Source organism: Melospiza melodia, chromosome 2 (genome assembly GCF_035770615.1).
Source record: "Melospiza melodia melodia isolate bMelMel2 chromosome 2, bMelMel2.pri, whole genome shotgun sequence".
Classification (NCBI taxonomy): domain Eukaryota; kingdom Metazoa; phylum Chordata; class Aves; order Passeriformes; family Passerellidae; genus Melospiza; species Melospiza melodia.
The window spans coordinates 127399227-127426896 of NC_086195.1; the positions used below are offsets into that span (position 1 = coordinate 127399227).

The window sequence follows — 27670 nt, forward strand, 5'->3', positions numbered from 1 at the left end:
GCAAGGGGGCGACAGCGGCCGCCGGCAGGGAACCGAACCGAACCGAACCGGGCCGCGATGAAGAAGCCGGACGGGAAGGTGGTGCTGCTGGGGGACATGAACGTGGGCAAGACCTCCCTGCTGCACCGCTACATGGAGCGGCGCTTCCAGGAGACGGTCAGCACCGTCGGCGGCGCCTTCTACCTGAAGCAGTGGGGGCCGTACAACATCTCCATCTGGGACACCGCAGGTGAGGCGCCGCGGCACGGAGGGCTCGGGGTCCGGCACGGCGCTCCCCGGAACCCGCGGGGTGTCTGCTGGCGGGCTGCCCCTCTCCTCCGGTCCCGGGGAGAGCGGCGCTGCCCGCGGCGCCCCCCGTGCCTTGGGATGCGTAGGGCTTCCTTTTCCCTGGTTTTGGCTCGGCTCTGGAGTACGAGCTGCGGGGTGGGTGCCCTCGCTCGGGACAGCTTCGCTTTGCGAGAAGCGGGGGCAGGAGATGGAGACGTGATCCCGCGGTGCCCCGCAGGCGGCGGCCGGCGCCGGGAGCCCTGCCCCGCTGCTTATCGCCTTGCGGTGAAGTCAGCCGCCTGAATCATAGGGTTGGGTGGTAGGACAGAGTCTGAAAAGACACGATTTTGACGGGCTACAAGGGGTCTTACAACTGTTATCTCTGGTGTTTTTTCTTTGCCAAATGTGGATGTACAGGGAAGATTGCAGTGCCTAGTTGCTTTCTTTTACCCGAGTAGTTGGCTACTGGCCGCAAGTTCAGTCATGAATTAGAGAGGTTGCAGCTTCTCCCTTCCCTTTCTTGCTGAGTTCATCCCTTCTCGCTGTGTACTGTTGAGTTCGATATCAGCTGGTGTCACTTCCCGAGGCGTGCTGCCTGCCAGCCCTTCAGACGTGGCGTTCCCCATCCCCGCAGCTGCAAGGAACTGGTGCACAGAGCATGGGCTGCCGGCAGCTCCTGTCTGGGACAGCAGCGAGGGGCTGGCTGTGCCACAGCATCTCTGCCATGCAGGACCGAGCGCGGGCTGTGGTTTGGAGGCCTGGGCTGGAGGAGGTGGGAGAGCATGGACCGGAGAAGCGGTTTGTGGTCTTAGTCATATGAATGTCTTGCTCTTGATTATTAAGTCAGGAAGCTCTCCTCTGTCATGTAAAGGACCAGAGTGTCCTGCAAAATTAAGTCAATGGACGCTCTTGCCTTTAAATTGTTCTTTGCAAATAAAATCTTGTTCCATTGTTTTTGTAGTTGATTTCATGTTTAGCTGGAGTTTTTAAAACTATTTAGTGGCAACATGAAGAATGCAAGTTATATGTCCTTGTGAAACTTGAGGAGCTGCAGCATCGTGCAATATTCCAGTTTCCTCCTGATGAAATTTCGGAGGGAAGTTCATTTGCTGTGTCACTTCATGTCACAATCTAGTCCAAAATAGCTTTTCCTGTGTCAGAAATTGAGAAGAAGGAAGGGGAGAAACGAAACTGCCAAAAAGTTATACAGAAACACTTCTGGGAAGTGTGGGAAGGAGGTGTTTAAGAGCTTTTTCTAGAATTTGGTAATCTGTTACTATCATGACAGCTCTCTACCAGTAGCTCTGTTTTAAATATAATTTCCATGTCATTTGCAGTATTTTTTTTTTTAATCTACTTCAATTTTGCAGTTATTGTGTTGTACTATGGGGAGTCTCTTGTGGGCAGTTGCTGCTTGTTTCTTGTAAGCCAGACCCTTGTGGGTGATTAGCAGTGGGCTTTATTTCAGCAGAAAAACCATCTGTCTTGGTGACATTGTTCCTTGGTAATTTTCATGACACTCTTCTATTTTTTTTTTAATCATACATAATAAAATAAGTCCCTGCAAAGCTTGTCTGCTGGTTTCAGAGCCCTTTTTGTCAGTTGTTTATTTTTATTGTGGTATTTTATTCAGTGTTAATTGAGGAACCAAGTTCCAGTTGTGTGTGGAATCTGGAAAACTCCAGAGGAGGAATCTCCATGTGCCAGATGAAGCACACATGTGATATCTGTCTCAGGACAGTGCAGGTGTTCAGAGCTCAGCAATCGCTTCCCCAGTGGCCACAATTCCCTCTGCACCCTGGAGCAGGGCCCCTGCCAATGCACAGCTCTGCAACAGAGGTTCCTGCTGCTCAGCAGCACTTCTGGAGCTGAGTTGCTGAAACTCTATTTGCAGAGCAAGAGCTGAAAAGTGTTGCTGTATTGTACCAGGGTGGCATAACACATCTTCCTCATTCTCCTCTGTTGCTGGAGTTAGCCCTGAGCCTGGCTGTCCCCTCTCTCGTGTTTCAGGGGCACACAAGGGCTCTTGCACCATCTCCCTGTTAATTTGTGCTCCCGCAGAATGATGGAAGTTGCCAAAACTGAGCCAGACTGCTGGGGCCTCTGGGTTTTTGTTTATTAACAGCTCTCATTACTCTTGGAATTAAGAGAAGCTCCCAGGGCACATATGTGCTTTCTGCTGTCCTGGTGAAGAAGTAAGGGACCTTGTTGACACTGTAACTCTGGTGTTAAGAAACAAGGGGATTCAAAAGTCGGTGTTATTCATTTGTTTGTTTTGTGTGGATCTTATGCTTTTGCTGGCCTCAACGTGTCTGGAGACCTTAGTTTGCACCTCTTATCTCTCTGTGGTCTCACTCTCTTATCTCTACCAGGTGGGTACCAAGTAAGCTTGGAATGTGTAGAAAGGACGAGTTTAAAATTTAGCTTTTTTGTCTGTTTATTAACCTGATGTTGCTAACTACTGAATCATTGTGAAGGAGTTATAGGGTTGTCAAATACTGATACATTGTTTTTTTAAATTATGCATGTGTAAATATATAGAGAAATCCAGCAACAATCATCCAGGAGAGTTGAAATTCTTTAGCACAGCAATGACAAGAACGTGGATCAAAGTTTGCACCCATCCCACCTACCTGAATACTGAGTGCCAGCTCAGGATGTCTGTCTTAATACCTCAACAGCAGTTTATACAATGTATAATGTAGAAATATGGAAGATTTGGCCTAGAGAAATTAGGGTATGCATGGTAGTAGCTACTGTACTTGTTCAATACATAATTAACAAGGTAAACTGGAATATATCTTCTTTTTAAATTTTCTCCATTCATATTATATTTAGTATGTGAATGTATATTTATTTTTGTTGTTGCTTATGAGCATTATTTTTGGGACTGATCTCCATAGAAGTCCCCTATGTTTTACTTGCAATTCAGATTGTACGGGTTATTTGTTTTTCTGGTATGGGGTGGGCATTTGGCTGTAAAAATGCAAGCTTCAATACAACGAGGCTTCATTCTTGTAATACAAAGTGGTGTTTGTGCACACTTAGACTTTAGTAATCAATGAGAATATCTGCAGTAGTGGTGATGGATCAAAAGTATGCATGGATGCTAGTACAAGTGTAATTGCTGATTTTCTGAGCTATTTAAAATGTGTGTTGTTTTCACTAATCACTCTGTTGATTTTGCGTTACTTCCTGCTCTGAATTTAGAAAAATCTCATTTTCCTAGGAAGAAATAAATTTGCTTACCACAGTGCTTAAAATGTGCATTTCTGTGTTGTCTTAATGGAATCAGTGTGCACACCTGACCTGTTCTACCAAGTTAGATTTGAAGTGTAAATCAGTTATTCTAGGGAGGGGTCTTAGCTGTAAATTCACACCCCTCCTTATCTTGGAAAAATCAGCTGCTTAGTCTAATCTAAATCTTTCATGTTCTTATCCACAAGCCCTGTAGAATGGGTGTGCAGAAGTTGTCAGACTTGATTGTTTTTTTATGTAAATGATCATCGCAAATAGTTCAACATCTCCTGTTTTCCAGTTTCATGATTATGAGAGAAGTTATTTGGAAGTTGCATTCAAGTCAAGGAAACAAATAAGCCCCAGATGGGGGAATACTTGGGAGAAGTATCATATGCTTGCCATGTTCCAAAGCTCTCCTTTTCCTAGCTATCTGCTTTTGGCTGTTTTTCCATTGTCAGAGGCTTGGATAGACAGTCTTGTGTCTGACTTGGCATGGCTGCTGTTGTGTTTGTGGTTGATGCATAGAATTATTTACTTCTTATATTCTGATGCAACAAATTACATGTGTTGTTTTCTCTTTGGATCAGTTAATTCAAAGGAACTAAAAAAAAGAGCATAAACTGTACAAAAAGAAGTAACTGTACACTTTTAGCATATTTTAAAGAGCCAGCTTGATGGATAGAGGCCTAGTCTTAAAAACATTTAAGTACATGCTTTGTGCTAGTTTTTTGAAGTAGTATTTTTCTGAAACAATGAAAGTAAGCAGTAAGAAGACCCTCCTCCTCCTCCTCACACAAAAAGATTGAGGGTTGAACACTCAGGATGTCAAAGCTATATACATATATTTCTGTGTGTGTATATACATGTATGTGTATATATAAATATATTTTCTAGGCAGTGCTGACAGCAGCTGCGGAGTAATCCAGAACTTCCTGCTGGGAGCTGATGGCATGTAGCTCAGAGCTAGCATACAATCTTTTATGTCTGGCAGCACAAAACCTCCTGAAGTTGAGGGTCTTGGTCCTATTCCACCATTAAACCTGGAATAGTAATGTGTGGTGGCTGCAGCTAATGATATTGTAGGAGTTTTTAGTTGTTCAGGCATGTTTGCTGATGCCTTGGTGTTTCAAAAGGTAAAACTTTTTTTGTATGTTAGATTTCAGTCTCTTTAAGTTGACATTTGTTCATCTGGCAGAGAAGTGGTTTCTTAATCCCAGCAGCAAGGTTTCTTAATTATTAGTGGCCATGTCCCCTGTTGCTGGCATAGTATTAGAGCAGTCAACTGGTAAATGAATGACCAGTAATTCAGAAAGTTCACATCAGGATCCTCTAATTCTATTTTAAGAGACTGAGTTTTGAACTTGCTAGCAGATATTCATGCAGCATTATAATGGGGAAACATATAGGTTAACTTCAAGGGAAGCAAAGTTTCCTGCTTTTCTTTCTTCTCATCTTTAACTATCTGTCAACAAGGAATGACTTGATTTTTTTTATTACTCTATGAATACTCGGTTCATATTTTTACATCTTCCGACCGTTTATTTTTACCTGCATATATATATATATATATATATATATTAACTTGTCAGAGCTAGTATATTTAGGGACAAAGGAGATAAACCTAGCCTAGAAAAGGCTCTTCTGTGCCTTGGGTCAGCTGCAGTGTATCTGGCGAATGAGTGCTCCCATCTCTTGTGCCCGGCGTGCTGATGTCTGATGTTAATCAGCGCTGGTGAGCACGGTGTGAATCGCTCACAGCTCCTGATCTCTGGCTGCTGGGCTTGACGGGCTGCAGTGCCGGCAGCTGCCTGGGCTCAGCTTGCTCGGCCAAGGTGTCAATGTTTGGCTGGTCAGATGTGTCAGATTCCCCCGGTAACAAGGATTAGGTTCCCCCTTGCTTAGTTAGGCTTTGAGGGTTTTGTGGCTTTGGTTTTGTTCTTTTTTTCACAATTTATCTGTGCTGATGAACACTTCCTTGTGCACACTGAGTCAAAGAATATCTTGAGCTGAAAGGGACCCGTAAAGACCAAGTCCAGTTCCGTGCTCCTTGCAGGTTTACTTAAAACGAAAGCATTAAACCGTGTGACCCAGAGGGAGCTCCTTGAACTCTGGCAGGCTTGGTGCTGCTGGGAGCCTGTTCACACACTCAGTGAAGAATCTTTTCCTGATGTCCAATCTGAACTTCCTCTGATGCAGCTGCACTTTCCATTTCTTGGTAAAGGCTGTGAATCAGCGTAGTTCTAATGCAAACATGAAATCGGGTGTGGCTTGGTCCTCAGAGTGTGAGATCGGCCCAGGAAGCTGGAATCAAACATTGCCCTGTGTGGTGAACAATATGCAAATTGACAGTAGGTAGAGCAGAGACATGGTCCTCCATCATACTGAAACAGAACAAAGAGGAGGACTTAGGTGGCACATTTCCTCACATGTGAACACTGATAGTAGCTACTCTGTTTGGTGTTATTCTGGTTTTGACTTTTGGAAGTAGAGGATTACAGCAGGGAAAAAGAAGCTGCAGATGAGATGGTTGGGTTGAGTAGTTGAAGCCAAAGAGGGCTCTGATGTGTGTGCCTTTCTGCACGGGATGGAATTTTGGCAGTGGTTGGGGTTGGCTGTTGCTGCATGTGTAGTGGGGTATCTTTAGTTCAGGAGGTTTCTTGTTGGAAGGTCATAGGGGATATAACCTCAAAAAGTGTCTTGGGTATCAGGGACCATCAGTGAGGAAGGCTGCTGAGTGTGTACCTGCACTCAACAGGTGAACTAAACACCATAGAGGTTGGAAATCCTGGAGAATAAAATCCCTTAAGTCTGTTGTTGGTGAGTCATGGCTTGGGGGCCAATTACCAGCAAGAGTCTTTGATTTTTAAATTTTTTTCTAAATTCTTAAAACACTTATCTTTCCTTTCTGCCCTTGGGAAAATTATTTTGCAGAATGTTCTGTTGGCCATAATTAGTTGTTCATGATGGTGGTATGTAAAACAATGATGGCTGAGGACCAGTGCCTCATACACACATGGTGTGGCTTCCCTGAGATTACTGTGCATGGTTATAAGCTATATATTTTCATATCTTGCAAATGAAACCATAATAGTGGAAGCTCAAAGGGACAGAAATTCCCCAAGAGAGTCAGTGAGCTCTTTATCTAAGCCTCTGAAGCAGATTCAGAGGAAGGAATAAAAGTTTAAGCTTTAGACCATCCCTGGAAATGTGGTTTTGTTGTTGTGAAACAGTGCACTGGATTACTTTTTTTTTTTTTTTTTTTTGCAATGAATGTTTCCTGAAAAGAGCAGAATAACTTGGGGGGTGATTAAAAATACGAAGAAATAATGAACTGTGTGAGCAATGTCCTGGAAAAAGTTCTATTTTCTGTGTCCAGCAATTTAAAACAGAGCGATACACAAGTAAAGCCAAAGGTAACAAATTCACTGCAACTGGAAGTGCTTTTGTATGCAAATTAAGTCAAAAATACAGAAATACCTTGTCAGAGGGAATTGTGAAAAATACATATCAAAAAGAAACAGAAGGCAAAAGTAACACAATTTATTCAGCTATAGCTAACTGAATTTATTGAAAGCAGGATTTTATTTCTAATGTGTAATTTTAGTACTCACTTACAGAGGCAAGCTGAAGGGGAGGTTATGGCATCTCGTGAGTACTTGATGCAGGCTAAGGTAGATGTTGTGTGTGAACCTCTGTGCTACCTGCTGTGTTCCAGCCCCCACATTGAATCCCCACTTTGCATGTGGTATTTAGTAATAGTGTGCAAAGTGACCGAGCTGTTCTAGCCTAAGTGGGAAAGTACTCAACACTTTGAGTTGGACTCTCCCTGAACAGTCTCAGTGACGTGAGGTGTGTGCCTGGCTAAAGCTGTCTGGGATCATGCCAAGGCATTGTGGCTTCACAAACATGAGCCACTTTCAAGAGGACTTGAGTTTGTTCAAGTTCTTGACTTGACTAAATATGCCATCTTTTAAAGTCACAGATTCTAGGCTGGAGCAATATGGAGAATCTTCCTGATGAAGAAGAGTTTGTGCCTCTGGCATTGCATTTTTCTTCCCTGGTTACTGAAGGAAGAGGTGTATTTTGCAGATATCTGTCAAAATTTACTAAACAGCTGAAAGATTAGTTTAAATACTGTCTGCTTTATGCCAATACTGAAAATGTATGAGGGAGGGAGACGTGAACAAGAGGAATGGTTAGTAAAACATTGTAAATGCAATGGCAAAGCTGCTCCCAAAAATTGCAGATATATGGAAATTCATCTTCCTGCTGGATCGGGAGCTGGTATGACACTGTAGAAAATAAGGGTGTCCTAGAACTGGATTATTGGCTTCAGTTAAACTGATGTCCTAGAGGGTATATGCAAAGGCATAGGTGTTCTGGGCATGAAAACAAGTTACTAATGCCCTGTTCCATTCTGCAGTTTGACTTTGTGAAATGTATACCTCAGCTGTCTAAGAAACAGCAGCTCTTTCAGTTTGAGCATGAGGGAAAAAACACAGGGATGGGATGGGAAATGTTTTTCCCAACAGTTCTCTGTCTGAGTAAATAGTGTGGCACAGAACAGCAGAATGCTTCACAAACTGCAATCTAGAGATGAATGTATGGAAATAACACACATTGATTAAATTGTGGTGGTGTTTTTTTGTTGTTGATGTTGTTTTTACTGGGATGCAATCACATTCTGTAATGGAAAACAAATAGGTATTTAAAATTATTATTGTATGTCCAGGTGCCTGAACTTAGGCAGTCAGGGTTGTGGTGTCTTTCTGTTGACTTTGCAATTAATTTTTGCTCTCAGCTGGAAGGAAGGGGACAGTGGACACTTAAAATACAAGTGTGGGGCTGGTAACTGGCTGCTAGTTGTTGTACAATTACTACCTTGAGTGATCCTGTATTGTGAGTACCTTTTTAGTTTAACCTCAGTAGGTGCACATTATGGTGGAACAAATATCAAAACCAGGGAAACTCCTAAGCAGCCTCACACTATCTTGGCTGAGTTTCTCCTGATACTCTGTGGGCTGGTTTGAGTCTATTCACACTGCAAATCACACTTATATCTACATGAATTGTTTGCTTCACTGCAATTGCTGTCTTGTGTTGAAGCCACTGGCCATGTGAGCTTCCAAGGGGCAGTGTTTTACTGCCTGAACTGAAGGTACACTTAGTAATCCCTCATCTGAATCACATTTTACTATTGCAAAATATCCAAACAAATAACCTTTGTTTGGGTCTCCATCTAGAAAAATGCTGAGTCTGTGGTGGATATATTTGGAGCCATTAAAAATTGTGGAATAGAAAGAATATTTTCTCTTCCAAGTCTGAATGATTTCCTTTCTTTCAGGGAAACACTGAAAGTACAACATCCAGGGGGTTGATCAAAAGGCATCAAAGCTGTGATAAATTCCTTTTCCTGTGTTTGATTAACTGTAATTTCATATTCAGTACCTGAAAATATGCCTAGGAAATGAGATTTCAGGTTGGTGATTAAACTTAACTTATGCAAGTGTGCTGCAGAGAGCAGAGGTGGTCAAAGGAAGTGAGTGGGTTTTTGCTCTTAATTTGAATTCTTTACATAAGTAATTTGCTATCCTACATCACAGGAGATTCAGGATGGCTTCCTTTAGGGCAAGCAACTCAATAAACATGCAAGATTTCCACACCTACCTGGGTGTGGAAAGAAACAAATCTGAGGAGTGCTTATTAACGTGGTTTTTAAAGGGACATATCAGATATGTTTGTGAATTTTCTAGTACATCTTTCCATCTTTTAGGAAGCAGATGAGAATGGAAGTTGGCTTTGCATGGGCCATCAAGAAGCCATTCATGGAGGATCCCTGCTAAGAGCCTAAAGATCTGTGTGAGCATTTGATGTAGATACTTCTCCCTGTTCCCTCAGCCTTTCTTTTTGATGCAGTTACGTATTTTCTATACTGTTACATAATTTAATATTCCTAACTACTGCTTTTGTACTTCAGGAGATTCTTGCAAAATACAGAGAAAAGGTGTTGTCCAGCCATCCAACCACTTATACATACTTATTTTAAAAATAATGGTCTTCAGTGCAGTTGAAATAAAAGGAAAAATTTTGATTTACATTCTCTCAGGGCCTCTCGCTGGTCAGAGTGACCCTGAGGTAAGTTAGAAAGTCTCTTTTCCCAGCCCGGCGCTCGAAGAAGTCAGAGCTCTTCAGCTCTCTGTCTCAAGGTTGTTTATTGTTCCTTATCTGTAAAATGTTTTCTCCTGTCCAGCTGAGATCTGCTCAACAAGACAGTCCAGGCACTCTGCCTGCCTCCCAGGCGGTGTTATCTTTTTATACTAAAAACTAAAATAATGTACAATGTTTACAATTACCTTCCAATACCTATCACCTATGTTAGACAGTGAGCTTCTACTCTAGACCAATCTGTAAGTGCCAACCTCACAGCAGAAGATGGAGGCCATTTACAGTTTATTTAATTCTCACATTAATGCTCCTAAACTGTGGATATTACATATCCACATAAGTGTGCAGGCAGAGAAACTGGAAGGAGAATTAAAAGGGAGAAGTAGTGCTGGAAATGTCAAGGCCATTTGTTTATCTTAGTTAGCATAAGCTCTGAAAACACAAGTCACACGTCCTGTGATAAAATTATCCTAATGTTTTGAACAAGTTTTAAATACATTCCCACAAAACCCAGGTAGCAGCACTGTCTGGCACAGTCCCCCACTTCTGATCCTTGCTGAAGGCAGCCCACTGGATAACCAGAACTACCTCCTACTTTTGACAAATAGCAACTATTTAGATGCACCCCGTGAAGAAGGTTTCAACTGAACAGAAACTGATGGTAGCTGGTAAGTAATAGAAGCAGTTATAATTTTCTTCAAGGTTAATTATGCATGAATTCATTGCTTGTGTTCTTAGTTGAGAACCTGCCTATAAATAATTGAAAATGTTGAAACAAATAATAATGAGTGAACCTAATTTTATGTCCCATGTTATTAATATGAGTTTCTCTTCAAAAAATAAACCAGTAGACTTTTAAATTCAGTTTGCAAGATCCATGGCCTTTATTTCTACACATTTAGCAAAGTTTAAATATTTTTCAAATTGTTGGTGAAGGGTGGTTTGAAGTTAAACTCAGCAGTACAAATCAGGAACTAGCATATAGTTATCTACTGTGCCTCAGTTCCATTTCACCAAAAGATGATTTAATCTTAAATAAGAGGCACTTTCCAAGTAGACCAGCTGTGAGGATCTGATACCCAGAGCTTCCTGAAGCATTTCAGATAACTGTGGTTTTTGTTATGTGTGCTAGAGTCATTCCTCACTTTGGAAACATGTGACACAGAAGGTCACTTCTTACAAAACAGCCTGGCAGCTCTCAAGTGTGTTTTTGTGTGACCTGGACTCTGTTTCTTGGAATGTGAATGTTGTGATTTGAAGATGCCTTTCCTTCCCCCTCCTCACCTGGTAGTGATCACTGATGAATACCAGCATTTAGCTGCTGTCTTGCACTAACTTCAGCTTTGTAAATGCTAGGCCTCTAGAAGAGCTTCTAGTTCTCTTCTTTCTGTCCTCTACTCCTAATCAACCTGGAAGTTGATTAGTAGGATAAAAGATTTACAGAAGTAGTGCTTGAGGGGCTGCCTACATATCAGCCTAGTAATTAATTTTCTCTTCAAAAGGAAGCATGGCCAATATACTTGAGTCCCTCTCTACACTGCAGTGCCCCATGCATGTACTGAACCAAACTGTGCTGCAGCTGTGGAAGAAGAGAATGTTCTGGCTGTGTGGTAGGATTGGAAGGTGCATTCCCACAGATATGTGGCCTTCCAGACTGATTACTAAAGGCTTAAAAACTCTTGCTTCTGGTGGCCTGATGCTGTGGTAGAAATGGCCTGCAGATCCCTGAAACTGTCTAAATACTGAATTTCTTGCAGGTTCTTGAAAGCCTCTGATCCTGGGATGACCCTGAAGTAGAGCACAGAGGGGTAGGGCTGGGTTCTGCTGGCCTGTCTTTGCTGCTAGTGCTTTTGAAATTCTAACGGAAGGAATCATCATGAAAGTGGGGCTGATAGAAAATAGGCACTGCCATAGCTAATGCTCTTGTAAATTAATCTAGAATGGTTTGGGTTGGAAAAGATCTTAAAAATTATCTAGGTTCAAACCCCCTGTCATGGGCAGGGATACCACCCACTTGATCAGCTTACTCAGGCCCCCATCCAACCTGTTCTTCAACACTTCCAGGGTTGGAGCACCTAAATCCTCTCTGGGCAACAAGCTCTGAAGCTCTCCTGTGGGTCTGTGGAAGAAAGCTGACTTACTGTGTTACTATGGGTGGATGTGCACAAAAGAGTTTACAGCTGCTTCTTGATGATTTGGCTTCCTATACATGGGAAAAAGGGAAATGACTGACAGCCAGGAAGCAGAAATACATAGAATGTGTTTGGGATTAAAGCAGTTACATGGAAAAAGAAGAATGTTTCTAAAAGAGTAGACCTGTTAATTTTATGTATGGTTGGATACAAAATTTAATCCAAAGACGGTCTGCAATGAGTAACAGTAAACTCTTTTTGTAGTCTCTAAAAAGTCAATTCCCTTTATTGAGATATTTATTAAGTTTATGGTGTTTTCTCACTCAAAAAATGGTGTATTGTACTGATTGTTTTGGTATATATTTAGTTAACCCTTCTACAAAAAATCCTTTGAGGAATTTTGGTTTTAAAAAAAAGGTTGTAATGAGCTAAGGCTATAGCAAAGTATCTAATGAGGAAGTTAAAAAACCTAACTCAGCTTAAAACAGGGATAAAGAATGAAGAAAAACAGGAAGAATTTCTTGTCTGTGAGGTAGTGGGCAGACACTGATTTAACAATTCTCTGCTGAGAGCTGTCAGGAATGCTGATGAGTGGTAGAATTTCAGAGTGCTCATTGAGATACATTTAGGAGGACAATCTTAACTAAGCTCCAAGCACCCTCTTGCTTACTCTGCCCCATGGGGATGGGGGAGAGAACTGGGGGAGTAAAAGTGAGAAAAGTTGTGGGTTAAGACAAGTAGTTTAGTGGGTAAAGCAAAAGTTGCATGTTCCAGCAAAGCAAAACAAGGAATCCATTCTCACTTGTCATTGGTAGGCAGTTGTTCAGCCATCTCCAGGGAAGGTGGGCCCCATAATACATAATGTTGACTTGGGAATACAAGCACCATCACTCTGAACAACTCCCACTTCCTACTCCTTTCCCCCAGCTTTATCTGCTAAGTATGACACCCTGTGGTGTGGGATATCCCTCTGGTTAGTTGGGCCCAGCTGTCCTGGCTGCATCCCAATTTCTGATGCACCCCCAGCCCCCTCACTGTTTGGGTGATGTCACAGCATCAAATAGGTCGGACAAGATCTCTGAGATCAAGTCCAGCCTTTGAACATCACCATGTCAGTTATACCAAGGCACTCAGTGCCATGTCAAATCTTTCCTAAAACACCTCCAGGGACAGCCCATTCCAATGTCTAATCACCCTTTCTATTCCTTAATGTCCAGCCTAAATCTCCCCTGATGCAGCTTAATCTGTTGCTGGTTACCCAGCAGAAGAGGCCGACCCCCACCTGGCTGCACCCTCCTTTCAGGTGATTGTAGAGGCAAAGTCCCTGCTGAGCCTTCTGTTCTGCAGGCCAAACAGCCCCAGCTCCCTCAGCCTCTCCCCATGGGAGCTGCACTGTTGACCAGCTCTCCCAGGTCCTTTTCTGCTTTCCAGCCATTCTGTCCCCAGCCTGTCCTGCTCCCTGGGGCTGTTGCTGCCAAGTGCAGGACCCAGCCACTGGTCTTGTTGAACCTCATGCCACTGGTTTTGCCCCATTGATCCAGCATGTCCAGGTCCCTCTGCCAAACCTTCCCACCCTCCAGCAGATTGTCCCAGCTTGGTGTTGTCTGTGGACTTGCTGGAGGTAGATTCAGTCTCCTCATCCAGATAATCCAAAAAGATAATTAACAGGACTGGCTCCCCCACTGATCCCTGGGGATACCATTAGTGGCCAGGTGGCTGCAGCACCGTTCAGCACCATGTCCTGGGCCCAGCCATCCAGCTGGTTCTTAACCCAGCAAACAGTGCTCCTTTCCAAGACAAGGCCTGCCAGCTTTTCCAGAGTATGCCATGGGGGGTGGTGTCAAAGGGTTTGTTGAAGTCCAGGTAGGCTGCATTGTCTTTCAGCACACAGGGATGGCCTGCTTGTGTGTCTTCAAGATTTCTTTTTTAAGGTATGTATTGATTAAAGTATGTATTATCTGTTAATTAAAGTTGAAATATGTATTGAAGTTTATGAGAAACAGGGAATTTTCTAATACTGTGCTGCTCAGCAATAGCTAAAATATCCCTGTGCTATCTATGCAGTTTCCCAAATCAGCAGCACAAATCCCAGAGCACAGCCCCATACTGGGTGCTGTGAAGAAAATTGACTGCCCCAGCCAAACCAGCACACCAGGCTAATCTCCCAGTTCCTTATTGAGCAATATAAAACAGTAAGTGTGGAGTTATTGTCCTGGCCCTGCAGTGCCAGTCAGGCTGTGCTGAAGTACACCTGGCCGTGCATTCCTGCCTCAGCTAAGGACCTGCTCCTCAGTTTGAAGAGCAAGCTTGGGGAGGGGGTGTGGGCTTTGAAGGTCTCCTTTGAGTGACTCTGAAGTTAAGGACCTGGCAACACCCCCTGCTTGGAAATTGTGTAGGGAATTGGGCTCATCTGCAGTGCCTTTACCCCTGTGGAAAGGAATTGTAAATTAAGTAAAGTTTTCAGGTACTGCAAAGAAAAACCAGCTGCTTTTAGGACTCACTCTGTAGAAAATGATTTGTTTTCTGTAGAAGGTACTTTTCTTTGAGGAAATGAATTGGTGTTTCAGCAGGTGTTGAAGCTGAAAAGCTTCTCCCAGAGGCCAGAAGCGAGTGTCTTGCCTAGGTCAGGTTGTTGTGCAGCCCTGTCCTGTCACTGGCCTCTTTGTTGCTCACTGCTGAACGGGATTTGACCGTCAAGCTCTGCTGCTGCACTTAAGTGTTCAGTGATATTGCTTCCTGCAGAACTCTTACAAAGTAAATCCAAGGGTTCTTTTTTCCCCTCCCCTTATGATTTCCTTCCAATCAGATTTTCCTTAAGGAAAGCTGCCAAATGACCACTTCTTTCTAAGCAGCAGTTTCAACTTTTCTTTTAGATGCATAGTTTCAGAAGAATTTTATGTCGATCCTTTTTTACTTACTTGCAATTGAATTTTTAGTTTCATTATTGCATTCATGCTCTCATTTCAGTAGAGGCATTTGGGAACTTCATGGATTTAACTTAATTAACCTAATTTAGTACCCTGATACATTTTCAGTAGACGTGTTGATGCTAGATTTCAGCTGGAGTCCTGGTGGAGCATTTGTAGATGGGATGGTAGTGTCCCATCAGTTTGTTTGGACCTTGTTTCTTTTGCCAGATATCAGTGTTTAGATAAAACATTTCCCTTCACAGCTGTGAGATTTCAGAGAGACACAGTTAAAAACTGGTGTAATTTTTTCAGTTTGTGTTGAAGGTGCACCTTGTGGTACGCTTGCCTGTCTGGCAGGTCTAGGATTAGTTCTGTTCATCTTTTACAAGGCACTACCCTTCCAGGCAGCTGAAAATACATGAAGTGCTTGAATCTTCTGGGGTTATCTCCTTTTTCAAGAAATGAACACAGTACGTGAAGAGAACTGAATAAAATGATGGTTTGAAAAAAGTAAATCCAACTAGCTAAATGTAAAAGTTATTCAGGATTGTAGAGACATCAGTGGAATCTTTTGCTACAAATAGGGTTTTTTTTTTTTTTTAGTGTGGGTCTAGCCAAAGTTTTTGTTGGCAAAAACATGTTATGTAGTGTGGTTAGGAGGTTTTCTCTGTGTCTCTATGTAATGCTTTGTATTGCTAGACATAATATGGTGAAGTTTAAAACTTTGAATAGAAAGCATATTTGTGTTTTTATGAAATGTGATAGCTTTGGATGGAAAGCATACTGTTTCTATGGAAACATCTGTATTGAAATGAAAATTCTTGTGAGTTCAGTAGCTCAGTCTTAATTTAATTATTAGAATTGTAAGTTCTGATTTATTCTTGGCAGCAAGAAAAATTATTTTGCATTTATGTAGTAGAAGAGATTCCAGGTATTCTTTTGTTTCAGAAAAGCTGAAACTAGTGGGCTAAGTCTTGTGGATAATAGGAATTTTCTCTGATACTTCTCCTTTATATAGGCATTGAGCAGCTGAAGGCATTGCTGATGATGGAAACCCCAAATATGCCTTTAGTCCAAAGATACTGAGTTTATAAGTCTCTGTATAAAAAATCAGTTATAGCTAGAAATATACAGACTAAACGAACATATAAGGCTGCAAATGAAGAGAGACTGATGTTATGGGGTCCTGGCAGCAGGTTAAGCTTAATTAACTCATTAATTAATTAAGGTTAAGGTTAATTCATTGGGCAACAGTACATTTTGCAAGGTCCATTGAGTTGTAGTGGATGGCAAACCAAGCTCTTGGTACCTTGTGCTTTCCCAGAACCTGTGAGCTATTCTGAAAAGTACAACAAATAGGGAGAGATAAAAGTCATCAAGAATTTAGGTAACATTGTGACTTCAGTGATATTCTTTTTACATTCTTGGTAATAAAATCGTACAGAAAGATGGGAGAAAGGAGCTAGGGGTAGGATTTTTAGTTCAGAGAAATATGCCAGAGGCAAAGACTCAGAGTGAAAAAAAGACTAATTTCTCTGGCCTAACAAGAAGGAGGTTAAGTCATAGGGGAGTACCTTTTATGAGGACTGTGGAGTTTTTCTGGGGTTTGGGGAATGTGGTATTTTTTAGTTTGGTGTTTGAAGGAGGGGTGTTTGTTTTTTGAACAAATTACTTTGTAAAGCTGAAAGTCTATAAAAACTCAGAATCTGAAAGCTGAACTCCAGCAAGCTAATTGGTGGGATGCTAACTTTCCTTTCTTTAGATACTTTATAGAATTCAGATTTCTCCTAAGTCACAAGACAAGGACTGAGTGAAATTCTATCATCTTTATTATGCAGGAGGTAAAATTTGAATGAGGATTACACTTGGTCTCTGATCATGCTCTGTAAATGTTTTTTTTTTTTCTTTATGATTTTTTTTCTTTCCTCTTTTATTCTCTCCCATGTGAACTTGGTCTCCTTCTTTCATTGAGTGTGTCTGACAGGTGTCATTGCAACCAGAAATGCAAGCCTTCACTACCAGTTATGGAATGAAAATGGACAAACTACTCTTCAGGGCTGGATTAAAAATGGTTCTGGGGATATTGAAACTAATCAATGATCAAATAACACAGAATTTGACAAGATGACTGAGGGATGTTTATTATATTTGAGCTGTGGGTAAGAAGGCTTCATCTGTGGTAATCAGCTTTTTTGGATACCTCTGGGACTCAGAATGCTCTGCAGGATGTAACTGATGGGCACCTGTGTAAGCTGCTAGGCATCTGCTTTTAGTTTAGCTGCCTTTAGAAAATTAGGCTTCTACTTAAAAGCAGATTTCTCCATAAACTATCACACTGTTAACTGTCAAAAAGAGCAGGAAATTTTTACCCGTGTTTCAGTTGTTGGTTCTTTGGTGTTGTGCTGTGAATTAAAGCTACATGGCTTTTGGGGCTTTTCTTCCACACATCAGAAAAAGGTGGTAACTACCCTTTTATTTTGGAGCTTCTACAAGAACATGCCTAGATTGATAATCTTCTTGGAGAATATGAAATAAAACTAATCTGCAGCAAAAAATTCCCAGTATTTTCTGTTTTGTGATTCTTATTAAACAGGGGATTGTGTGTGCCTTTTTGTGAAGAAAAGCACATTGCAGCAACCCTTATTCTGCAGATAATGCTCAGATGATCCTGTAGATCATTAACCACATCTTGCAGAGTTTGACATGTGATGTGCAGCACACCACGCTGGCGTTCTTGCATAACTTCTCAGTGTGTTATTTGTCCTAACAATAAAAGGCCCATTTAAGTGAACTTCTTTGGAAGAATTGTTTTATATGAATTGTGCCAAAGTATCACTTTTGGAATGTTAATTGAATTGATGGTCTAATAAAAATTAAAGAGTCAGTTAAAACTGTTTGACCTATTGGTATACTTCAAGTTTGACAAGGGGAAGATGTTCTTAGAAAGGTCAAGGGCATAAAGGGGATTTTTTTTCCCAACAAATCAGGGCTTTCTTGAGTGAATTTGGCCTATAAAAACAGGAAATACAGCCGAAATAGAATTATGAGCACTTTTTCCTGGTGAGAACCGTAAAGAGGAGCACATTAATGGTAGTTTGTGCTGTTGTTTATTTCAGCCAGTTAAGATGGCATGCTGCCACCACATACAAATCTTAAGGGCAGGTGTCAAAATGGTGGGACCAGACTTTTCAGTAGTGCCCATTGAAGGGACAAGGGGCAGAAGGCACGAATCAAACCACAGGAAGTGTAATCTAAGTATTGGGAAAATCTTCTGTACTTTGAGTGTGATAAAGCCCTGGAACAGGCTGTCCGGGGAGGTTTTGTATCCTTACCTGGAAATGTTCAAAACATGCCTGGAATTATCTTGTGCAACCTGTTCTAGGCAAGCCTGCTTCAGCAGGGAGGTTGGATTTGATGATTTCCAGAGGTCTCTTCCAACCCCAACCATCCTGGGATTTGTGTAGCTTTCCTTTTGTAAATGCTCTAAACAAACAATAAGTTTGAATCTTTAAAGAAATATAGGCAGCATTAATTTTAGCAACGTTATTAATCCTTTTTAAAGGAAGACTTGTCTTTCAAGAAAGTAGGTGAATTTTAGTGCAGAATCTTCTGTGTCTTTGGTATTTGTTGGTCCTTGCTGAAACATATCCTTCAAATCTTATTTATGGCATATTTGTTAGCTTCAGTTTAATTGTTATACTTTAAGGGGAGAGGAAAGAAGTAGGCTAAAATAAATCTGCATAAGGCTTTTTTCATTAATGATATTACTATTCTTATGTATAAAGTATAGCAGAATTTCCATTTCCAGTAAGTAAACACCCCATTTTTTGTTATTTCAGATGCCTTCTAGTGATTCTTTCTGTTTATAATTATTCTGAATTAATTCCTTTCCCAGACACACTGATTGTAGTGATTTTTTTTATTTGTGTAGCAACAAAATTTGTGCTTTTGGTGCTCTTAGATAAAGCAGAGGAAGAGTGAGCTGCATTTCTTAATGCACACTGTAGGTGCTGGTGTAGACCTTCTAGGGTGTAGTTTGTCTTCTCTGGGCAGAATCTTAATAGCTAATTTAGATCCCAAAAAGGATGTTGGCTTTGTTATGTAAAGGACTGGAAATAAAGGATGAGTTTTATTCTTTCCCTTGCATATTGTATTAGAGACAGAATCCCTAGTAAAAGGCCTTGATGCTTAGTAATGCTATTAATTTCATCCAGCTTTTCCTGAAACCTGTTGTAGATTTTCCTCTTATTCCATGGAGAATATATTAATATCTGTTAAGTATTCCTGCATAAGTTTGCTTCCAAAGAGAAAAGAGGTATGCTCTTTTAAAAAATGTGTTTAAGAATTAGCCCTTTCTCAGCCCTTCACTCACTTATCTCTGTGTATTTTCCCTAGATTTTTATTTCTATCATAATTTAGATTCCCTAGTAACAGAGTTTACATATATTTTTGGATGTGCTTTATCCCAGACACTGTTGGATCACTGGTGGTAGTTTAGTAGTCTTCTTAAAAAAATCTCTCTTTATTATTTTTATTTATGTCAAAGGTACAGTTTAATCTTTCAGGATAAAAGTTATGCTGTGGAAGCATAGCTCATAAATTTTGGATTATAGTGCCAAGGCATTTCCTGTTTTATCAAAACTTTCTCTGCTTCCACTTAGATGACTAGTTGGATTTTCTTGAGTAACTTTATCCAGTTGTCCAGGCAAAAATCATATCTATTAAACTGAATTTTTAATATTGGATAGAATTCTATTCTATAGCCTGCCTCTAGATTGAATAAAAATTCTGAATGTGAATTCAGTGGGGACTAGGTTATAGTGACATAATGCAATGCCCTTGATGGTGCTTTTACATACTTTTGTGTTTTAAATCAGAGCTAAAATGAAAATGTTACAAAGACTGGAGTTGTGTTAATTGTTTCTATTTATTTTAAAAGTGTTTTTAAACAACCTCCATTTTCTAAGACCAGACCTAAGAGTGTTTAAGGAATTAGTAGAAAATGATTATGCAGTGTGCAAGTTCTAGTCTTTCTAGTCATTGATTTTGTGTCCAAGGGGCACATCTGTCAGTGGAAGTGTGGTGTTTCTAGTACAATAATTAAAGCTGACTGGAGGACAGGGCTCAGTTTGATTTCTTGTCTTGCTTAAGTGAGAAGTGAAAGACTGCTTCTGGTTCGTGTGGGTTGTTTTCTCACACTGAGCTGCTGTTTTGCAGAAGGAGATTGAGAAAACCAGAATAATTCATGTTTGTAGAGTGGGGATGTTTGCAGAGTCTTGGTAATTTCAGACTCCTTCAGAATCCAAAGCATTTGCTTGTTAAGTAAAAACTGCATGGATTTAAGGGAAGAGATGATTTCTTTCACAACTTTATCTTCTATTACGAGAGAAAGATTCTTGAGTTAACAATTCAGAATAAATTGTATTTAGAAGTGGAGTAAGCATGTCTCAATCATGTATTACTTTGAGCCTACTTTCTTGACTGATTTTGATGTTTTCTCTTTGGAGAGCTTTATGAAAGAATTTTCCTTTGTTCATTGTTCACTTTACCCATGTGGTTGTTATTTTCTTCTTTCATGTGTAGCTCTTTCTACTTTAAAACGTGCAAGTAAAGCCCTTTGGGTATTAAGATCACTGCTCTCCTATGTTTATGTTATATTCTGCTTTGGCCAAGACATACACATCTAATTTTAATAACTTAAATAGAAGCTGCTAAAATAGGGCACAGTTCATGCCATGAATGTTGATTCATATCTAAGTAATGAGTATAAACAAAATAAACGTCATCTTGTTTTTTAGCAGAGCTAGACATCTGTTGCATACTGAAGCTTCAACATATGCAAGTGTCTTCTGTAATGCAGCTTTGTGAATGTAAAATACTGGGTGAAGGTGGAGCTGAAATGAATTTTATTGTTACTCAACTGTAATTGTTTTTTGTGGTTGGTGGTTGTTTTTTTCTGGGGAGAGGTAGGGGGTGTTGTGTTGAAGTTTTTTGTTTATTTGGATTTGTTGGTTTAATTATTTAGTTTCTCTCTGTCTCAGAGACTATCATTCCATGGGGAATTTTGTCTTGAAGAAAAACCAAATGTTAGCATTTTTCTGGCAGATCAGGAAATCATGTATTCTGACAGCTCCTGGACATGTAGAAATTGGACTCTCCAGTCCTTTGTGACTCATGTTTCCACAGATTTCTATTTATGTAATCCTTGTTAATCCTTTGGAACGGAGAGCTTTATTTTTATCCCCAAGTAACCACAGATGTAGTCCAGTTCTTAACAAAGCTCCTGACTTCAAGGGAAATATGATAAAGCCACCTACAAGAAATAAATACCAACCTTGAACAAGGTAATGAAGAACCCTGACTTCATCACTCTCAAAACCTGACTCATATGTGGGCAGAAGAATTTTCCTGAAACCTTTAGGGACCTTTACTGTTTGTTCTTTGGTAGTCATTACAATGCTTGGTATATGTGCTCAAATAGAAATCTCAGTTCCTAGCAAAATTGTTTCTCCTGATGTCCTTTAAAGGGTCACAACTTTACTGCCTTGTCTGTGAACAGAAAGAAATGTTGTTCCCCTTTCAAAAAGGATCTTTGTCTACCCTTGTGATTGAGAGGATGTTCCTGCTGAGGTAACTCAAGAGCATAAGGGTCACCCTTTGAACCTTCATCTACTGCAGCTGAACCCTCAAAGCTCACTTCTTTCTAATACTGATTTCTGTGCTGTGTCATGGGTGTCATGCTTTCTCTTTTCTTTCATCTTTGAGCTGTCTCCCCAGGGTGCAGTTCCTATTCCTCTCTGTGTACACTCAAGTTCAGACTCTACAAAGCAGAAAGAGAATCTGAAAGAAAAAAGCTAGCGGATACCTTATGTTTCTGTTAATTCCTCTCTACTGTTCCGATTACAGTACTGCACAAATCACAGTGAAAATCCCTGGAAGGTCCCTGGTTTATGGACTGGGCACTTCCTGGGCAATTCTGCAATCTTGTGCAATTTTAACGCAATGGTGACATGCCTCTGTAGCCCACCTTTGTGTGCTTTTCCCCACTACATATTTACCTTAGGAACTGAGTTGTGCTGCCACTTAGACTATGATAATCAGAGTAGAAACAGTACTTTTTCAGTACTTTATTGAAGACCTTTTTTGCTCTTTAATAGTCGTTGTGTTTTATTCCCTCCAGACTGAAAGTCACAGCCTGTTTTGCATTCTTGTACATGCTCAACACTGAGAGATTTAAAACTTCTTCTTCTAGTAGAGGTTGTGCCACTTCAGGAGTTGTGGTGAAAGCCTTTGAAGAGGTGGTGGGTAAGGAGCATTCAAATCTGGCTTCTGCTCTCATAAACATCCACAGCAACTTCATGAGCTCCTTGGGATAACACCCTCGGGGTCTGTGGGCAGGCAGAGAGCTCCCACGCAGCATTGAGGTGCTGCTGTTGTCAGTGAATGCCACAGCTGGAGGGGATTGGGATGCTTGGATGGGCTGTGGTCCCATCCAGAGAAAGCATTCACAGGGGCTGCTGCCTTCCAGCTGAGAGGTCCAAGTGCAGTAGGAGGCCTTAAGTTCAAGTCTTAGTACACTTTAAATCTAGCCTTGTTTATTTGTCAAGCCAGCCTCTTGCAAGGTCTGCTTTTCCCTTCTTTCTCTGTTAGGTTCATTACGAACTTCATGGTACTGAGGTGCATTTGGCTCATTGCAGGACTTGGAAAATGCTCATTGGTTGTGCTGCCTCTGAGTGGCTGAAGTCTCCAACAGGTCTTCATATACTTCATCAAAGACCTTCTGGAAAGCTGATGGTGCTGCAGATAGGGATACAGATGTAGGGTTGTTGAACTGCTCTAAACACGACAAAATATAAAGATGAAAAGGGAATGAAAATTAGTTTTTGGTTGCTTAGTTTTCAGAATTTTCCCTGATGTTGTGCCTTTGTGGTTGATTCGGTGGTTCTTGCAATTCCTTTGACTGCAAATTATTTAATAGTTCTTTCACTCTTCTCTCTTAACTATATTTTTTTTGAAAAGGCAAAATTGTTTAATTCTTGGTTTCAAGGCTTACCACTTACTAATTGTATAAAAAAATATGTGTTTGGAATGGGACCAGATGGGTCCAGTGGAAAAAATAACTGTCTATAAGACAGGGATGGCTGTTCTCAGGGAGTAACTTTTTCATCCTAATGTCTGATACTATTTTGCCTGACTCCTTGAGGACATATATTAGTTTAAATACTTTGTGTAGTTTTGGGGTTTTTTTCCATATGTAGTGTTGTTCCAGCCCATAAGTGTCAGAAGTGGTCTGTACAAGGAAACTGCTACAAAAATACATTGTGCAGTTTTTTTCTGCATGTTGATTGTGCTGTGAGGGTGACCACAGGAGACTGTCCATAATTCCTTTGATATAATTAGTTTCTTATGCAAGGTAAATTCTCTACTGTTTCTTTCCCCCTTTCAACAATGTATTCATTATAGAAGTAGTCAGTTGGTAGTTGCCATGTAAAAGTGTCATGGTTTATATTATGCTGTGCAAGATTAGATTAGCATACAAATGCCATAAAACAAGTAATAATATTGTTCTACTGCTTGGTTGCTGTAGCAAACGATTCTGGGGGCTGCATTTTATGGCTTAGGCATCTGAAGTGGGAGGGCAGGGGGAGATAACATGTTCCATTGTGGTTTCCAGACCACAGTATAATCAGGGTTTGGGTGAGAACAAAATCAGTCATGGTGCAAACTTCTATTGAAAACTTGGGGACATTTAAAGACTCAGTTGCAGTGCAGCTGGAAGTACAACTTTAACGTGAGATTTGAGAAAAAAAGCATAAAAGGCCTGACCTCCTCCATCCCCTGCCTCCCAATCTCCCTTGCCTTACTCAACATACCTAAACAAGGGTGTAGCTATTTTTTTTTAAACCTCCTTTTTTCCTACCTCCATGATAATGAGTTAAAGAATTTCTTTTGCTGAGGGAAAGCAAATCAGAAGTTATGCAAAATTTCACTGAAGCAATTTTCCATAAACTTTCCCTAATGATTTTCTGAATGCTTTTCACTAAACTTTTGACCTCTGCAGTGTTATATAAATGCTATTACCAATTTTTCACTTTGCGGGAAAGTATTTAAATTACACACGTTTTTGATGTGAAATCCTCATTTTCTGTGTGACGAGAAAATAACTGAGGAACAACTATTTATTTTTTCTCAGCATTACGCCTGAATTTTTAGACATCTGTTTCTACCCTTTTTTCCAATCATTCACCAGCCTGAAAGATCCCACAATTTTTCCTCATGCAAATGTTTCACATACTTCTGAGCATTCTTACCAGCTTCCTTTTACCCCTCTTTATAGTGAGCTCTGCACCTTTCCAAACCTCTCTCTCTGGCAGCTGCCAGAATTTCACTCAGTGTGAAAAGTGCAATGAGATTTGAATTTCATGTTCTAGCTTGAGGTTTCCCAGATCTGTTTTACTGATAATGATGAGCACTGTCTCTCTTCTGGCAGCCTTGGAGTTCTGAGATTTGTAGAAGGACTAACTGCAGTTTTGCTCCCCACCAGAGCTGGATTCTGAGTTCCTTTCACAGAGTGCACGTTCACATGCAGATGTGTTTTCCCAGTGTGTGCTGACCTCCATTTTTCAGCATTTCTTTCTTCTGCCTTTCCTGTTCCACCATCATTTACCAGGATTTCATGATGAATCATTGATGGTGATGAAATAGCTCCTGGTGGTCAGTAGCTTTGTGCAGAAGATGAATGTAACCAGATCTCTTCCAGATTTTCTGTAAATGAAGGCTCTATGCAAAGGGATTGTATGAAAAGAGCTGGAAACTGGTGTTGATTTTCAAATGTTCATAAGCATGTAGTTGGCTCTTTTTTTCTCTGTTCATTCACATTTATGTAGTGACCCGAGGCTGACTCTGATGGTTGGTTGAGATCTAGTGTGTTTTATCTTTTTCTTGATACCATCTTGGATAGTGAAACACACAGCATATTCTACAGGTAGCAAGTATTTGGGGAAGGGATCAGTTCTCAATAGGAAGGAAAGCACAGTTTGTCTTCTGCCTAATTTCCCTTAGTTCTGTTGCAACTACTGAAGAACATTATTTGCTTCCCAGGATTTAACAGAGTCACTTTTGTCTTACAAGAAATGAAGGACACCATCAAAGTTTACTTGGAAGTGTTAGAAGATAGTCCCTGAATGAGGAGAAAGAAATGTTTTAACTCTTGATTATTGAGCAATGACCAGGGCAACTTAAAATATTAATTTATCTTAGAATGTATTAGGATTTTCTGTATATTGTGTGTTTAGTACTCTAAAAATTGTGTGAAAACTGGTGGAGGGACAGATGCCTATCACTACAGGCTGGATAGCACAAGACACTTTTCCTGTAAAGCCAAGGTACCTGAGAACTGTGGGCATGTAGCATCAGACTATATGGCTTACAAAATCCTTCAAAACTTAGAAAGAAGTGGATTACTGATTTTGATACAGATTTCTGAACTAGATATACTTGAAAATGCATGCTGGATTTATAGGAGTAATAAATTCCAGCAGAACTTGAAACAGTAGAACTTTTTTGTTTGTAAATGGTGATGTAGATGGATGGGCCACCTGTGGGTGCAAGCAGGGTAGTAGTTAATGTGACATAAATCAGCTAGCATGCAATTTAATAAAAAAGAAGCCAGGTTTTTTTTTTTTTGCTCTCTGCAAGTATGAATGCTGCATGAGCTCTCTTGTTCACTGTTCCCTACAAGAGATTCCCTTCTCTGAGACTGAGCAAGCAGTGAGCAGAGCTGTTCTGTAGCACTGTTGCTCTCTTATGGAAAAACAGAAGGAAAAACCTCAAAGTGCTACAAATAACCCATTTTTATCTTCACTGCTTCATCCAGACTTGTGAAATTGGTTTAAAATTCCTTAAACTCTCTTAGTTGGTCAATGATGTGTTTTCCAGCACGCTAACATTTGCTGTGTTTAAACCTTTGCCAGGACGGGAGCAGTTCCACGGCCTCGGGTCCATGTACTGCAGAGGAGCGGCTGCTGTGATCCTCACGTACGACGTGAACAGCCTCCAGAGCCTGACGGAGCTGGAAGAAAGATTCTTGGCTCTGACAGACAGTGCAAGTGCTGACTGCATTTTTGCTATTGTTGGAAATAAAGTTGACCTCAGTGATGACTGTACTTCAGCACCGGATGAAAACAGACCCGGGAAGTCTGGTGCCAGCTGTGGCTCCAAGGTGCGGAAACAAGTCCGTGCAGAGGACGCGATCGCGCTCTATAAAAAGATACTGAAATACAAAATGCTAGATGAGAAGGATGTTCCAGCAGCTGAGAAAATGTGTTTTGAGACCAGTGCAAAGACAGGATACAAGGTGGACTACCTGTTTGAAACTGTGTTTGACATGGTAGTCCCAATAATCGTACGGCAGAAAGCTGAGGGGCCGCCGCAAACCGTAGACATCACGGACTACAAGCCAGCCAAAAGGACAAAATCAGGTTGTTGTGCCTGAACCATCTATGTGACATGGAAAAGGGGAGGGATTTTTCACTCCAGCAGAATGAGGAATATGAACTGCTTGCAGTTGACCAGAAAGGAAAAGTCAAAGAATAAGTAGATTAAAATGGTGTGTTAAAAAAAAGAAAAAGAAAAGAAACAATAAATATTCTGACCATTAAAGGCTTCTGGGAAGCTCTGTGTATAAGAAAATGGGAATGCAGGTGAAATTATGGAGTAAGACTTGCCAGTTTCCATGGGTTCTGAAGACAAGTGATGTGTTATTAGAATGGGTAGTGACAATCATTTGGACAGATTTGAAAGATTCTGATTTTTAGTGACTTGCTATTTCATGTTGCATGTAAATGATCTGTTTGTGTACTCTTGAAAACTTTCATATGATGATCTTCTTTTCCCTTACAATTATAACTTTGGAAGACTGAAGAGACAGTACTTTTTTATTCTTAAGGAAAAAAAAGAAAATCCAGGTATATTTATATTTGTAGCTAATAAATCAATTGCAGTCTTTTTATGTCAGACTTGATAGCATATGATTCAGAAGCTGAACTATTAAAATCACTGTGGATATGTACTGTTCATTTGGAGACTTTATTAATGAGAATTCTTCTTCCATAGTGAGCTTTCATGTGTTAACAAGCAGTATCCCAGCTCTTGCTGTTCTAATTGCAAGTTGCAGGAGGAAGTTTTTTCTTTCTTTCCATTTTCCCCTTGTAATTCTTTTTAATATAGGTGGGTTTTGGGGAAGAAATCAATCTTATTTTGTCTGTGTTTTTGTTAAAACTTCCTTTTGGTGCCCTTTAGGGGTCTCATTGTGTTCAGCATCTGTGTCTGTCTCCTTTCCCACTCCTTAGTTGTTCTCAGGCAGAACTGCAGCTTTGATTTTTATCAGCTATGCATGACATTACTACCTGGAGTAGTAATTACCTCTACCTGGAGGGAAGTGAAGACTGGTGTTTTCTGATGTGAAACAGGCTAATGCAGGAGGAAGGGAAGAAACTGCCTTTTGTGGAGTAAAAGGCCCATGAAGGAGCAATAATGAGGTACAGGTTTCTCTCCTGACTGCAGTAAAAAGGTGTGGCTAACGCTTAATACAGCTCCTGGAGTTTCCCAACCCTCTCAGCTACAAAGAATGCACGTAGTGACCCAGGAGCTCACACTGAACTGAAGCAGAGTGAAGAACTTCTGGTTTTTCAACACACCCTGAGACACCCCCCCCCACCCCCATTCCTCCCAAAATCAGCCAACCACTCAAGCCCAAGGATGCAGCTTGCATATTTTCAGTTTTGCGAGTGTGGGGACTTCATCTTCCTTTGCGTGCCTCTGGTACAATTTTCTAAAACTAAGCATTGGTGGTTCTTATGCTTTGTCACTGCCTGTCTCTGTCTCACCCAAATCACAGTTCCATACATAGGGAGAAAATTCCTGAATAAATATTAAATTAAATTTTTACTAAATGTA

General features: G+C 40.7%; 1 protein-coding gene across 1 annotated transcript; it reads left to right on the forward strand.

Moving 5' to 3' along the window:
* Window positions 1–27670, forward strand: RAB20 (RAB20, member RAS oncogene family). Its single transcript, XM_063149961.1, has 2 exons — window positions 1–229; window positions 25687–27670. The coding sequence occupies exons 1-2, from the start codon at window positions 58–60 to the stop codon at window positions 26205–26207; spliced, it is 693 nt and encodes a 230-aa protein (XP_063006031.1). The 5' UTR covers window positions 1–57; the 3' UTR covers window positions 26208–27670.

Bases quoted from the DNA above. Each gene is read 5' to 3' on its own strand.
- RAB20 (XM_063149961.1), top strand. From the start codon at position 58: ATGAAGAAGCCGGACGGGAAGGTGGTGCTGCTGGGGGACATGAACGTG. The intron at 230-25,686 runs GTGAGGCGCCGC...AACCTTTGCCAG, and splicing joins CTCCATCTGGGACACCGCAG to GACGGGAGCAGTTCCACGGC.